Below are 17163 nucleotides of genomic sequence, written 5' to 3'. Positions count from 1 at the left end.
TAGCGTTAAGAACAGAGGACTGGGCCATTGAGGGAATATCCTCACCTTGCCCCCTTCTCTGTTCCTTCTTTTGGAAAATAGAAAAAAGAGATGGGAGGATTTCCAGTCCCCACTCTGGAGTATACAATGTTTTGTAAGGAGGTAAATAATGTGTAAAAGACTAGAGAGCAAATAGGTAATAAAGGAGGGGAGGATTTCCAGCCTCTCTCCTCCTACCCCTCTTAGCTGCCTTCTACAATATGCAGGGAATACATATGCACTATTCTTTCTCCCCTTCCTCAGGGATAATCTATCTGTTTATGTGTATATATCTCTGACACCTGTTTCCTTTGGACACTTCCTCTAGAGGGTGGCCACAACAAAAGTCTCTCCATAAGTGGTGAACTCCAGTGCCACTTTTAGCCTTTAGTGCCTCACCACTGACAGAAGGCAACTCTAGCACAGTGTTTTTAAGGGCTCCTACCTAATGTTTCAGCGTACTACTTCTACCAAATGCTCCTGTTTTGTCTTCCTACCATTTTGTCAAAAGGCAGGGCTAGTAATATGTGTTGTCAAGTGTTAAGTGTGATAAAGAGAGATTGTATGTTTGTAGACAATGTCAGCAGTCCACTTGTGGATAAGGCAGAAAGAAAAGACAGTTACCTGGCTCAGAGGAGTAATTGTCACTAATTATGAATGTTGGTCATAAATGATGAGGCCATTATATTCAAATATGTGGAAAAACGGATCATATTCTGTCAAATCAAAACATGAACAATTCTTAGTAACTCTCATAACTCACTGTCTAGCTGCAGAAAACTATGGTTACTACATATAGCAGTCAAGGTTAAAAATAATCTTGCTTAAATTGAATATAATTCCTTAATGGATTTTTTTTTGCCTTTTTGTACATGGGGTCTGATGTCATTAACAAATATCAATTATTAAAGATGACAACCTTTACTGTTTATCTTAACAGTACCAGTAAAGGTAATAAAATAAGGTCTTTGTAGACAAAACTACTGAACACTGATTAGTAGAACTAGTGAAGTCCTACTACACAAAGTTTTTGTATCAAATATTTGTTTGTGTTTGCATAAACAAGCAACTGTTAGTACATACACACTATTCCTGAACAAGGTATACTTTGTACACTTGCAGTATGGAGTAAAACAATAAATATACATACATGATTTCACAAGGTACCTATGGAGAACAATTCACTCAATTACTCTGTAAATTGAATTTGCTAAACAAAAAAGTGAACACATTATACCTTTCCTTGCTATAACCCATTTCCCTAACTCTCAAGGTTATATTCCATATAGATTCAATAACTAACTGGACTGTCATTCAAGGAACACGTCTCATACCCATTGATAACAAAAATAAGGAAACTAAATGTCAGCCAAGCAAATCCATCAGAGGAAAAGAGCTTGTTTGAAACATACAGATGTGAATAGCACCACCCAAATTACTCCTTCCATCAATTGGACATATACTTAAGACTGAGAAAAAAAAAAATCAGTAGATTCCTGTTTCATAAAAAATCTCAAAGTATGTACACTACTAGAGTAAACAGATGTCAGAGCTAAGTTAACAAAAGGATGATAACCAAAGGTTAAACACTACAAACTTAAGACAGCATTTCATTTAAGTGTCACCTAGGGATGACAAACTTAATGCTATAATTGAAAGCTGCTAAAAGATAAACTGTGTGCTTCCATTATTTTATCCCTTCCTGTGATAACTTGAATGGACAGAGTCACCATCAAGCATACACTAATAAGATCAAAATCAATAACCTTATCTCTGATGAATGAATGATTTGCTTAATATAATGTGATCAAAGGTTTCTCAAAAAACTGTGTGAATGAAATCTTTTTAAAACATAATATTAATTACTAGTAAACTAATGTGAAAAGTTTTTGCAACATTATTTCAAATCGATATTCTTCCCATGACCCAATTACAATTGATTACTCTTTATAACATTAACAAGCTTATTTTTTTTTAATTACTGACAAAGTAGTTTCCCAATAACTTTAAAACAGTCAGTTCCAGGAACTAGTCATTTTGTGCTACTACAAAGTAATCATTTTCCGTACAAAATGATAACTCAAATTATTGTCTGATATGGTATTTTGGCATCAGATATGGAGTTTAATGGCAAAAAGGAATCTGTAATAGGTTTCTGGAATTATGTATCTTGTAAAAGTTATTTTCTAATCTCACGATAATTCAGAGACAGTATTCCACACTCAATTCATACACACATCCTAATCCAGGCAAACATGGAGATGAACAGATCAGTCTGTCACATTAAAGGTCTAACTCAAATTTCACCCCTCCTACTGGCATGGATATCAATCCAGAACAGCTAAGTTTATACGCAGATTTTCATTCCTTGATATTTCATATAACATATTAATATAATGTAAGGAACAATGCTTTTATGCAGACACCTCAAAGGTTTGGTATATATCAGGGCTACACTGATGACGTGTGTGTGGAAATGTGCCAATAAAATTATTTATTCAAAGCAAATTATGAGTAAATATTTCACTTGACATGGGTGTATTTATAATCATTAAGTCTATCCCCATATTGTATAAGGGAATAAACCTAATGATTTTGTGGTAATTATGTTCGCAGTTCAGGCTGGCATAGGACAAGTTCAGTGGGTGTACTCTGAAAAATTCTAGTGATCTTTCAGATATTTTTTCTAACCTACAGGGAAGCAGATGCTTCTAAATAATGCTTATCAACACAGAGGTGAAACACAGTCAAATGCCTTAACAAGAACTGTTATCGATACATTATTAAGACCCACTCCTACTTGTCCGTAGTTAATATAAAGGTATTCTAAATGGTTATATGAAAATAGTTTTAAGTAACAGGGTTTTGCTTTTAGGCAAAGAATAAAGTCAAAGCATTCGAAAGGATGTATACCAGCACAATACAGAAGCCAAAGTAATATACTCATGAAATTCAAGTAATGGCATTGAAGAGTATTTAATGGTACAATCAGAGTGAATTTTGCAAGATATGGCATGGGAGAAAAACCGAGTAGAGTGATAATGGAATATTTGGAGATTGTGAACTGTGACGGAAATAGTTGAAATACAAAGGACAAAAATGCCATGGGGTTACTGCCAGGCGGACATAATGAAGATTGCATGCATATCTGGGAAAGGTAATAGGGTGCAAGTTAAAAAGGAAGGAAGATACAGGTGAAGGAGGCATTGAAGTAAAACAGCATTTATTAAAATACTAAAAAGCAGAGTTGAACGGACACGAGTAAAGTGTTAATATAGTACATTTGTTGAAAACTGTTCAGACTCCTCCAAGGCATGACATCTGCAACACTGGGAAATAGAGGCATTGACCTTCCATTATATGTTGAATCTGCATTAAATTTTATACTCTACAGCACTGCTAAACATGTATGGGAAAAATATATCAGTCATATAATCAATTTGGTTATTTATGCACAGACAGGTATACTACTGATGTGTCCCAAAATGAGTTAACCTGACACCTACACCATTCTAGTTGCAATACATTTGGCACAGTCTACAATCAACACTTAAGAGATCACAAAATTTACACTGAACCCAAATATATTCTTGATATACTTCACAGTAAACATGGGGTACTTATCCAACTTGTATACTTAAAGGCTGGGGACTTAGGACATATTTTACGCTAAAGCATCATGCATCGCATGTTAAATTAAATTATTCATATAAAAAGCCACAAGATGTCTGGCAGTGAAGATGCTCTACATACAAAACCTAATTTTAAGATAATAACCATTTCATGTGCAAGTATTTATGAAAAGGTACATAACACTTGTTTTTCTCTTGGAAATGGTAAAAACCACTTTAACTGGTATAATTTTTTCAAACTCTCCTGATTTTTCTTCATTACAGAACTAAAGATTAATCAATATAAAAATTTAAGTATATTTCCCCTTCAACCATATGGACTTGTTTAAAAAAAAATATTATCATATGTTACTTCTGTTAATTCCAATTCATAATCTTTAAGTAACTAAATGCTTATCTTCAAATGATTTTTTTCTATAAATGTGAGTTTCAGTATCTTTGGAAAATGAAAAGTGAATAAATATCTGGCTTTTGTGTATAAATATATATATTACTGTGTTCTCTATACAGAGATTGTATTCTCTTTAGAGACATGATACTGTCAATCTTCATTATTGGGAGTATGAAATTATATGGGAGAAACAAAGCTGTAGACCAGTGGGTTAGTTTTGTTAATCCCAACATCCTAAACAAACACAGAATGAAGGACAATAGTTTGCACATTAAGTCCCTCCTATAATCTGGGTAGGATAATACTCTAATGTGAATAACAATGCTCAATTTAAAAACCTTATGAAGAAATTACATTTAGCAAAAAAATAGATTTATGAAATTATATCACACAACCAATCCATGCTTCTGTTTACAAGCTACTGGGAATTTCTTTTTAATGACAGTCTTCCTTTTAATCATTAATACAGTTGTAGTAACTACAACCAGTTATTACTTGAGTGAGAGAGAAGTTAATCATAAATTCTAGATAATCTTTATTGTTTTCAACAATTAAATGCAAAATAATGTTATCAGTGGTAGCCCCAGTACTCAATAGTACATTAAGGAGAAGGAATATCACATCGTATCATGATAAACTGCTCTGGAAATCCAATTTTCACTTCTCTATGTTACATGATTTTATTCAGATGATTTCTGTAATAAAATCCACTTCAACTTCAAACACAAAGCTGCTATCATGCTGTACTGCCAAGAAACACAGTTTGTGACATGTAGTTTCTTCCTTCCTTTAATGATAAATGTTTTCCCTCTAGCATATTGCCTTCATTTCAGTCCTTAGCAATAAGCTGACTTCTTTCTTTATCCACTAAATACAAGATGCCTCAGGCATTCTTCTCTCGTCAGACATTCATTTTGGAGTCTCCTGCTAGTCGATCTACAAACTGGAATGAATGAAATGAAATGTCAAAATTGATAACATTAAACATTAAAAATTTCTTAATGTTATTACAATAAAGTCTCTTCCATGTTTAAAAATCTCTGAATTTGTTAAAGCATGGTAGACACATGTACAACAACTACAAAGTTAATAAGGAAACGGGTTGATTCTGAGATGATGCTTTGATTAACCTGTTTGCAAATGATAAACACACCTCTCCAAGTAGTCTTGGAATTTTTATTGAATCATTCCCATTTTGTTTACCCATTGAATATGAATCTATATCTTCTAATATACTCAGTGACCACATAATAAATGTACTAATTACTTTCTAACTGGTATATTGAAATTAGAAAACAAGCTGGTATTACTACTAATTTATCATCCAATTTATGAACCTACCCTCATGAGATGTAGGATTATCAGAAATTCCAGAATTCATTGGTTACAAATAAATCAACTATTGAACACAAACTCTAATGCAGATTTATGTAAATTTTTTTTTATATATTAACTCTTCAACATAAGTCAATATCAAATGCCATGCTTCTAGAAAATAGTGGACAACGATTGACGCACTAAACTTTTGCGCTTCTATTTAACCCCTTAACTTTCCGCTAAAGTTTCCCTTCCAACATTTTAATTTACACTTCTATTTAACCCCTTACCTCTAAGCTAAAGTTTCCCTTCCAACCCTTAAAATTTACATTTCAAGTTGTTTAAAAAAGTAATTAACTGCTTCAATTTTGCAACATTCATATGTGGGGAAAAAATTCACTTCTAAAAGTATATTTCTTCCACCACTTTCACCCAAACAACTGAATAAAGTTTGTTGATTTTTCATCACAATGTGCTGTCAAGTGGGTTTCCACTGTGCATGTTTATCTATTTGACCAACACTGAAAAATCGATGACTTATCATGCTTTGTTTTACAAAACTTTCTTTCGTTGCTGTGATCACTGTGATGCACTGATAATTATTTCATAACAGCATAATTATAAAAGAGTAAAATTACCAGCTGCACCAGTCATATGTGGTGCTGTCTGGGTCAGGTGGGTGCTGGCAACATTGCTTCCAACTCTGCTGATGAGGAAAGTGAAGGGGCAGTACTGAACTATGCCTGATTGTGGTTACACCATAAGTGAAAAGTCAGCTTTGGTGAAGTTGTATCATTGGAGTACAATCTCATCGCAGAACTCATTCCAAAGGAGTCCATCCTTACCCGCTAATGATCGTTGCACAGCTGTAAAGCTTGAAGGAACCCCTAGAGAAGGAGTCTTTGGAGTTATTATAATGAAATGAAAGATGCTTTGCAGGATTGGGGCCTGAACATGCAGGAAGATATGTGGAGTGCAAGGGATAGAGCAATTTGGAGTGATGTGGTATACAAGGGAGGATATGTTGTCATTGGGCTGAGCTATGGCAAATGAAGCAATTGGGAAAAATCATGGAAGGATCTGTGGAACTTGGTTGTGGTTAGGGTAGCTCTGATTTCTGCGCATTACAAATGACAGCTAGAGAGTGGATGTGAGCGGATGAGGCCATTTCTTCACTAGTTCATGGTGCTACCTTGCTAACATAGGAAAGGGCAGACATATATGAAATAATAATGATAAAAATAATAAGTGCACTTTTAATGCATTACATATAACAGCTAGAGAATGGACATGAGCGGATGCAGCTTTTCTTTGTCTGTTCCTAGTAAGTCCCTCCTATAATCTGGGTGGGATAATTCTTTAATGTGTATAACAATACTCATTAAAAACCTGACAGTTAGCAAAAATATAGATTTAAGAAATTATATCAATTAATCCATTCTACTGTTTAGAAACCAATGGGAATTTCTTTTTAAAGACAGACTTCCTTTTAATCATTAATACCATAAGAGTAACTACGAATAACTTATGTCAAAAATTAATGACTGTGACTTCACTGGGATTATGTAAGAAAGGGGAGGGGGATGATTAAACATGTGATTATGAATTAAATTACATAATAACAGTAAGTGTATGTATAAATAAACAAATGTCAGTATCCTCCCAACACTTGCCGGCCCATCTCATTATGACTTTAAGGTTGTAATATTTCTAAATATATCTCAATATACTGAGTTTGGTTTGAGGAGAGAACCTGGAGGAAGTGAAGTATTTTAGATACCTGGATGTGGACAGAGCAACTGGATGGAACTAAGGGAGCAGAAGTGAATCACAAGATGGGTGTGAACACAAACGTTCTGGGTGCATTAGAGTCTATGGACAGGTCTCTGCTTGTGAGGGCAAAGATGGGTATGTCTGATGGTATCATAGTCCCAAATGTTCTGCGTGGACACAAGTTAGGAGGTTATATGTAAGAGAATGGATGAGGGTGGATGTGGTGGATATGAAATACCTGAGGACAATATGTGATGTTGGGAGGGCTGACTATGAAATGACACTGATACTGAAGTGTGGCAGTAAGCATGTCTGAAAGACTTGAGTAGGATGTGCTCAAATGGATTGGACATATGGAGGGGATGAGGAAGGACACACAAATCAAGAGCACATATGCATCTGTAGTGACAGGAAGAAGGCAGATGGAGAAACTGAGGACGAAAAGGACAGATGGAGTGAAACGCTTCTGAGTTATCAGTGCCTGAATAAGAAGGAGGGTATGAGGAGTGCATGGGATAGAGCAGTGTCATACACAGAGGGTGACATGCTGTCAATGGGCTGAACTAGGTCAAATGCAGTGGATAGGGAGGCTTTGATTTTGGTGCATTATACATGACAGAGTGGATATGTGAAAATGCACATACCATGGTGCCACCTTGACAACATGGGAAACAGCAAACAAACGTAAAAAAATTAATTCATGTTATATACCACTAATGCTGAGCCAGTGTATCAAATTCTCTAATACAAGTTCAGAAAGCAAACAAGTTTAACAGAAAGAAAGATAATTTCCACATCTTTCTCTCTTATCAGGAGTGGTCAAACACTGTATTCACTGAACCTGGAGAACACAGGGTGAGCCAAAAGTCACCGTGCATCTACTGTACGTGAGCTGCTATGTGAAATGCTTCTGCTGTGCCAATTTTCAAATGAGCTTTTTTGGGCTTTGAATTAAGAGATTTGAAATATCCACAATGTTCTCTGTTACTCTGGAATTCAGTTATGGAGACTATTGCCATGGACACCCCCTTGAGAGAGTCCCAGGAGGGAAGAGGCATCACAGATGTAGATAGCTCGATAGATTCTCTTACTACAGCTGGCCTACTGGATCTTTGCACATCCAAACTCGATCCAGATTAAAAAAAATTTGGCTATTAAGCGATGGTATGTGCTGTGATTTGGTACAGGAGAGTTGGGGTACTTTTCAGCAAACATCTGTTGCACTACATCTGTATATTGGTCTGCACTATAGAACATCTGTTACACCAAAAACAGTGAAGCCTCAAACAAAACCATTTTCACATCAACACCTGTAGCATCCAGACATGCTTTTGTTAAAAAAAAACACTGAAATGACATTCTGTGAGGAGGAAAGAGGAGGTTGGTCACTATAGGTGTCAAAAGTCACATAGGCCATTTCTTGTAACAATACTAAGATTGAGGCAATTTTATAATTTGCAGCATAGGTGCACAGTGATTTTTCACTCAGCCTGTATAATTTTGTGTTTTTTATTTTTTTGTTACTTCTGAATGGTAATCTATCAAGTTGCACTCCTATGACCTAGGTAGCTGTATGTTCTCTCTGCCTCACCCACATGTGAACAGTTGGCATTCTGTACGCAAACATACAATCTCTCCTTTTCACACATAACATAACGTGCATAACTCAGTCTTTGTAACTCTACATTTTTCAGCAGTGAGCACTATGCACTAGCCCTACTTTCTGACAAAATGGTAGGAGCAATAGATAGTAGTAGTAGGAATATTAGATAGAAAGAAGTAGGGAGAAACATTAGATAGGAGTATTAGGCAGAAACCTTAAGTAGAAGTAGAATGTAGGAACATTAGGTAGACATATTAGCTAGAAGTGGTTGGCAAGAATATTAGGTAGGAGCCTCTGACAATACTGTGCTAGAATTGCCCTCTGCCAGGGGTCTGATTAGGGTAAGGCACTAAAGGCTAAGAAACAGCAATGGAGACCCTTTTGCCATGGCCACCCATTAAGGGAATTTACAAAGGGAACAGGCATTAGAGATGATAAATAGATGGGTGATGTATCATTTCATAACATTTTTGTGTATGGTGAAATTTCTGGATGCCATAAAGGGGTTAGTCTTTCATTGAAGATACAGCCTGTAATTTTCCTCGTGTTACAAATGAACACTTATGTGTATCGGGGGTTCAGTTAAAGGTGATGACAGGAAACAAAACAAATGGATTGAACTCCATCAGTAATACTTGCAATAAATTCATTAAAAACACACACACGCACACACACATCCTAAGGGATGGGGGTAGGGAGCAGGAAATTCGACCCTCCTGTAATATCACTCTCTAAAAGTAGGTACAGAAAAAGGCTTGGACATCTATTCCTGACACCACCTCACTCAAGTGGGAAAAGGTAAACAGGAATAAAGGCTATTTTTGAAGCAAAAAAAATGGGCTTGATTTTTTCTGTGCTCTTAAAGTAGGTATGTTTGTGATTGATATAACTCCATTAACTGTTTCATTCTTGTCTTCCTAGATGATAGTCCTACAGAATTAGACAGTGCACTTATAAAGTGGTTTAAGCTCCCACATGATAAAGGTGTAAGCATTTCTGGGTAGATTCATAATAAGCAGGCCAAAGTTTTTCATAAAGAACTAAAGCTGGACTAGACTGAATATTTGCAAGGATGGTTAAACAAGTTTAAGTGGAGACGTGGAATTTCACTACAAAGTGTGTGCAGTGAAACTGTAGTTAGTACTGACATGGAAGCTTGTCGTGTAAGGTTGTATTAAAAGAATCCATAAAAATTCAATTCTCTATTAAACAACCAACAGCAATATGTACAGGGCAAGAAAGTGCACAAGCTGGCTGCCTGGTTGGTTGCTTGGGTCTGTGTATGTATTTGTATATTTATGTATATGTCAATCTGTATATGTATATGTACATGAGAGGATGGGTCATTCTTTGTCTGTTTCCTGGCACTACCTCGCTGACGCGGGAAATGGCGATCAAGTATAATATATAAAAATATAAAGAAGTGGTAGGGGATGTGTGGATCAGGTGTGTGCTTTGAAAAATGTGTGAGAAATACATAGAAAAACAGATGGATTTGTATGTAGCATTCATGGATCTGGAGAAGGCATATGATACGGTTGATAGAGAGGCTTTGTGGAAGGTCTTAAGAGTATATGGTGCGGAAGGAAAGCTGCTAAAAGCAGTGAAAAGTTTTTATCAAGGATGTAAGGCATGGGTACGAGTAGGAAGAGACGAGAATGATTGGTTCCCAGTGAAGGTCAGTCTGTGACAGGGGTGTATGATTACCCATGGTTGTTTAATTTGTTTAAGGATGGGGTGGTTAGGGAGGTAAGTGCTATAGTGTTTTGGAGAGATGGGTGAGTGTGCAGTCTGTTGGGGATGAAAGGGCTTGGGAAGTGTCAGTAGTTGTTCGCTGATGATAGAGCTCTAGTGGCTGATTTGAGTGACAAACTGCAGAGGTTGGTGACTGACTTTGGAAAAGTGTGTGAAAGGAGAAAGTTGAGTAAATGTGAATACGAGCAAGGGTATTAGGTTCAGTAGGGTTGAGGGACAAGTTAACTGGGATGTAAGTTTAAAGGGTTAGGGAAAATGATTTGGTAAACAGAGAAGAGGTAGTGAAAGCTTTGCGGAAGATGAAAGCCGGCAAGGCAGCAGGTTTGGATGGTATTGCAGTGGAATTTATTAAAAAAGGGGGTGACTGTATTGTTGACTGGTTGGTAAGGTTATTTAATGTATGTATGACTCATGGTGAGGTGCCTGAGGATTGGCGGAATGCGTGCATAGTGCCATTGTACAAAGGCAAAGGGGATAAGAGTGAGTGCTCAAATTACAGAGGTATAAGTTTGTTGAGTATTCCTGGTAAATTATATGGGAGGGTATTGATTGAGAGGGTGAAGGCATGTACAGAGCATCAGATTGGGGAAGAGCAGTGTGGTTTCAGAAGTGGTAGAGGATGTGTGGATCAGGTGTTTGCTTTGAAGAATGTATGTGAGAAATACTTAGAAAAGCAAAGGGATTTGTATGTAGCATTTATGGATCTGGAGAAGGCATATGATAGAGATGCTCTGTGGAAGGTATTAAGAATATATGGTGTGGGAGGAAAGTTGTTAGAAGCAGTGAAAAGTTTTTATCGAGGATGTAAGGCATGTGTACGTGTAGGAAGAGAGGAAAGTGATTGGTTCTCAGTGAATGTAGGTTTGCGGCAGGGGTGTGTGATGTCTCCATGGTTGTTTAATTATTAGTTTATGGATGGGGTTGTTAGGGAGGTAAATGCAAGAGTTTTGGAAAGAGGGGCAAGTATGAAGTCTGTTGTGGATGAGAGAGCTTGGGAAGTGAGTCAGTTGTTGTTCGCTGATGATACAGCGCTGGTGGCTGATTCATGTGAGAAACTGCAGAAGCTGGTGACTGAGTTTGGTAAAGTGTGTGGAAGAAGAAAGTTAAGAGTAAATGTGAATAAGAGCAAGGTTATTAGGTACAGTAGGGTTGAGGGTCAAGTCAATTGGGAGGTGAGTTTGAATGGAGAAAAACTGGAGGAAGTGAAGTGTTTTAGATATCTGGGAGTGGATCTGGCAGCGGATGGAACCATGGAAGCGGAAGTGGATCATAGGGTGGGGGAGGGGGCGAAAATTCTGGGGGCCTTGAAGATTGTGTGGAAGTCGAGAACATTATCTCGGAAAGCAAAAATGGGTATGTTTGAAGGAATAGTGGTTCCAACAATGTTGTATGGTTGCGAGGCGTGGGCTATGGATAGAGTTGTGCGCAGGAGGATGGATGTGCTGGAAATGAGATGTTTGAGGACAATGTGTGGTGTGAGGTGGTTTGATCGAGTGAGTAACGTAAGGGTAAGAGAGATGTGTGGAAATAAAAAGAGCGTGGTTGAGAGAGCAGAAGAGGGTGTTTTGAAGTGGTTTGGGCACATGGAGAGTATGAGTGAGGAAAGATTGACCAAGAGGATATATGTGTCGGAGGTGGAGGGAACGAGGAGAAGAGGGAGACCAAATTGGAGGTGGAAAGATGGAGTGAAAAAGATTTTGTGTGATCGGGGCCTGAACATGCAGGAGGGTGAAAGGAGGGCAAGGAATAGAGTGAATTGGAGCGATGTGGTATACCGGGGTTGACGTGCTGTCAGTGGATTGAATCAAGGCATGTGAAGCGTCTGGGGTAAACCATGGAAAGCTGTGTAGGTATGTATATTTGCGTGTGTGGACGTATGTATATACATGTGTATGGGGGGGGGGTTGGGCCATTTCTTTCGTCTGTTTCCTTGCGCTACCTCGCAAACGCGGGAGACAGCGACAAAGTATAATAAAAATAAAATAAAATAAGTTTAAAGGGAGAAACACTGGAAGTGAAGTGTTTTAGATATCTGGGAGTGGACTCAGCAGCAAATGGAACCATGGAAGCAGAAGTGGGTCACAGAGTGGGGAAAGGGGCGAAGGTTGTGGGAGCGATGAAGAATGAGTGGAAGGAGAGAACATTATCTCAGAGTAAAAATCTGTATGTTTGAAGGAATAGTAGTTCCAACAATTTTATATGGTTGCGAGGCATGGGCTATAGATAGGGTTGTATAGAGGAGGGTGGATGTGTTGGAAATGAGATGTTTGAGGACAATGTGTGGTGTGAGGTGGTTTGATCGAGTAAGTAATGAAAGGGTAAGAGAGAGGTATGCAAATGAAAAAGAGTGTGGTTGGAAGAGCAGAAGAGGGTGTGTTGAAGTGGTTTGAACATATTGAGAGAATGAGAGGAGAGACTGACAGAGAATATACGTGTCAGAGGTTGAGGGAACAAGGACAAGCAGGAGACCAAACTGGAGGTGGGAGGATGGAGTGGAAAAAGATTTTGAGTGATCGAGGCCAGAGCATGCAGGAGGGTGAGAGGCGTTTAAGTGAATTGGAATGATGTGGTATACTAGGGTTGATGTGCTGTCAATGGACTGAACCAGGGCATGTGAAACGTCTGGAGTAAACCATAGAAAGGTCTGTGGAGCCTGGATGTGGGTAGGGAGCTGTGAATAAGAGGATGGGGTGTAGCAGACTTGTCTGTGTTGGTTTATGATACACTATACTTCTTGTATCCAAGTTGAGAAATACATAAAGTTTTAGAATGTGCTGCATCAATTACCTACCAAAATAATGTTATTTTGTATTTTTATTATTATCGTTTATAAAGTAGATATGATACAGAAATAAATTACACTTAGGTAAAGAACTTGTCTTTATAAACTTGAATAAGATATTTTCATTGAATATTTTTAATTTTGCTGACTGGTGTATCCAGACTTTCACTGTATCCTTTAAGAACCCTTTTGAATTAGTTTCTCATTCATGAAGTTCCCTGGATTCTACCCATCTCTTAACAATGCCAAATTAAATTTTCTGAAATAAAGTATTCATTCTTCCACCAGCTATATGACACAAAAAATAAAACCTTGGTGATGTAATGCTCTCCCATTCAACTAACAAACTCCTAAAACCTCTTTTCTACAATCTGTCTCAATATACATACCATATAAATGAAATTTTCATCTTTTTCATACGAAAACATTAATAATTCAGTGGAATTTCCTCTATTACCTCAGTCTCTCCGACCTTTTGCACTGAAAGAATATGTTATTCTCTCAAACATTCCTATAATTTACATCTTAAGTCTAATCTTCAATATCCATTCCTCTTTGCCTAGAAATACACAACTGTACAACCTCACATCACTTGTACCAGGTACGTTATATAAGTAGATAGATTTAAGAAAAAACAAATAATCAAGAAAAAACAGAGTAGTCTTGAAATATGCTGTGAGATTTTCATTTATAAAAGTCTTCTGACATTAAAAAACACATTAAATTCTAAGGAAATATGAATGCAAGGGAAAACTTGTGACTACACTGTCAACAGACTAATTACATCTACTACAAAAACTGGTTTACAGGAATGCAATTAGGTTCACTGGAATCACATAAATTAGTGCTTTTAAAACAATAAACATTTAAGGCAAGTCCTTATCATTCATAGTAATTACAATTCTTGTAGTACTGTAGTACCATGGATTAACAGTAGAGAGGATCTACTAAATTTTCAATAATCCAATAAGGACAAGAGTTCCATATCGGCAGCACAACTATAAAGATTACCACGATATGAATAAAAACAAGTGGGGATTTTTCAACAAAAACAAAAGAAGATGCATGAATAGTACTGGATTCTACAAATAGTACAAAATACTGAATCTTATTAAAGTGCTTTAAATACAATAAAATTTTCACAAATCCTAGAAACTGAAAAAACACTGTAGAAGGAAACTAATACCTGGATAAAAACACATAACAATATCCAAATGAAACCAAATCAAACATCAACACATGTATTCATACTCAAAATAGATTCATGTCAAACATAAAAACAAAGTTCCATTCTACACATTCCAATTTCTATGATTTGTTTCACGTACCAAACACAAGTCCTTGGTCGTAAACAAAAGCAAATTCATATATGATAATATTCTGAGCCACTGCTCAAGCCCACCACCAAAGATATCACTGAAGAATTACCTTGGCATACTCAAGCTGAAGAGTCTGGGGGCAACAGCTGAAATGTCAGAGTGAACACACTTGAGAAACTAAAAACTATCATTAATGTCAACTATGCTTGCAGTTTTAACAGAATTTATGAGGAAATTCCAAGCCTTCCCTGAAGAATTACAATATTTCCAAAAGATTAATGACAAAGATAAAAGTCACTAGCTTAAATATATAAAAACGTGCCGAAAAGAAACCAGCTGTTCACTTATTCTACTAATCTATCGTCAACAGCTCCATTTTTTTTATTTTTACTGGAAGAATCGGTTAAAATGGTCTCTTAAATTACTCATTCACATCCTCAACTAATGTCCAGTCTGCTCAAGTAAAACATGGGCTTCCATGCTTACACCAAGTGGAATCGGTGCCTCCATCCACACCACCTCTTATAAACCAATCCCTGCTATTTAGCGCTTCAATATCTGAAGTTTCACTTACCTGGTGTTCATGAAGAAAAAATTAAATTTAATAAAGGGCAAACACCTAGACATACAAACAAACAAAAAAGAATAACCTTAAATCCCCTATACCTAATGACTGGAAAGTTCCTCAGTGAAACGTGCTTGTTGGACGAGGATAAGAAGGAAGAGCATCAGCCTGGAGGTAAGTTAGACATTTTGAAGGGGATTGATGCTTATCAATGTGGTGTTGATGTTACCAGAGCTCTTGGCTTGCCTGCTACATCAGAAAGAGTAATATCTGGGCATCAAGTGAGGCAATGCATCTCCAACATGACACTTTTAGGTGCAACAAATTCACTCATATTAGAGGTATGATTATGGAGAACATGGAGCAAACTTGAAGTGTCTGGAATGAACATTAAATCAAAGTACCATGGCTGTACACTTCTTAGTGTGACGTATTTTGAAGCACAAATAATACTACCTTACACTTTATCTATATTTGAAAACTAAGATTGATGATGCCTGTTTCTCTTGCATTTCATTTATATTTCTGTGCAAAGATTTGGTAGAGAAATCTTCCCCAAGAACTTAATCCCTTATCCCAATGAATCCTAGGGTAATATATGATTCACACTCCAGTGTTTCTCCTATGTTAGGTTTTAAAGGAATGCATCTCCAATGCTGATCCAGGATTTGGTGAGTGCAAAATACATCCACTGCATCCATTACCAATAATTCCTCAAACATATTTACCTTTCTAACTCTCCATCTCACTTACCACAACACAAAACTCACATGAACTCCTTTGAACCTCTATATTTTCCTGCAGTAGGTAAGCCCTACCTTTTGGCAAAATTCTTGTCATAAACACCAGTAAGTAAGTAAGTATTATCTCTCTCCCTCTCTGAGAGAAGTTTAACACTCGAGCACAAATGTTTCAAAATCTGTACTCCAGAATGGAAAGCCACTAAAAATCCATTCATACATCTACAGGTACAGTTTATGGTTTGATGAAAAATATCCCTAGCCCAAATCAGTTTTCACTCTGCATCTGTGCCTATATTCCATTGCCTGTCTCTCCTTCATGCATTTAAGTGTACTACTGTATATCTTGATCAATGTATCACCTGCTATACATTCTACACGGCAATACAAATCCGAAAGCCTTTTCTCATAGTCTCTTTACAATGATTTATTCTTAGACAGAGCAGTTAATGCTGTTTGATCTAGTTATCATACACTTGACCATTTTTCCATACACACTTTCTAAATAGACCACAGTAATTTTCATCCCCAGATCTTCACCAACCCATTCACCACTCCATTAATACCCTTAGTATTCCCATTCTTTATAAGCTCTTGTTACTTCCTCCTTTGTAAAGTTTCTCATCCATACATCAATTCCAGTATTTTCATACCTCTAATCCTTCTGTCCCAAGAGAGAAATCTCTTAATATTTCAATCAGTTTAAAATACTCTCTACATCTCTTAAAAACTTAATCCTTTTGTCACTGGCATTCTCCTAAACAGACAATCATTCCTTCACCTTTTATTTACCACCTTCAGAATAGTTTGTTAATTTTTCATTTCTTTAATTTTCTTTCATTTCTCAATTGCATTCTTTTAATTCATATATGCCATACTTTCAACTTTTCTACATTAATTTTATGATCTCAATTACTTGGTACTGGACTTGATTTTTCAGCACTGAGTTTTTCTCTAATGCTTCTGTTCTGGGGGTGTTCAGTCTGAGAGATCAATATTTGTCTCACGAATAAAATAATTTTACAATACACTAACTTGCTAAATACTATTATGACAATCTTTATAAAATATCGTGTTGCTGAATGAGATGATATTCTCAATGACACAGTGTTTCCCTTTCTAGAGTCTAATATTCTAATCATACTGAATAAACTTAATACACATCCACTAAACTATAGATCCTGTCTTAGCGTGAATGCCACACTAGCTGCATAGTAATATAGTAATTTAAGAGGATGGAGCCATACACAGAATATATGATGGAAGAA

General features: G+C 36.7%; 1 protein-coding gene across 2 annotated transcripts in view; it reads right to left on the bottom strand.

Annotated features, from left to right (window-relative positions):
- Positions 1–842: 842 nt before the first annotated feature.
- The window catches only part of LOC139751487 (vesicle transport protein GOT1B), a 29544-nt gene continuing 13223 nt past the window's right edge, over positions 843–17163 (bottom strand). The window contains exons 5-6 of one of the 2 annotated variants that reach the window (XM_071666944.1): positions 14700–14736; positions 843–4984 (exon numbers count right to left, since the gene is read on the bottom strand). In XM_071666944.1, coding sequence (XP_071523045.1) covers positions 14710–14736 — 27 coding nt within the window. In that variant the 3' untranslated portion in view covers positions 843–4984; positions 14700–14709. The remainder of the gene's footprint in view (positions 4985–14699; positions 14737–17163) is intronic. The other variant, XM_071666943.1, reaches the window with a different exon arrangement.

Source organism: Panulirus ornatus, chromosome 11 (assembly GCF_036320965.1).
Source record: "Panulirus ornatus isolate Po-2019 chromosome 11, ASM3632096v1, whole genome shotgun sequence".
NCBI lineage: Eukaryota > Metazoa > Arthropoda > Malacostraca > Decapoda > Palinuridae > Panulirus > Panulirus ornatus.
This window is presented reverse-complemented; position numbering and strand designations above follow the sequence as displayed.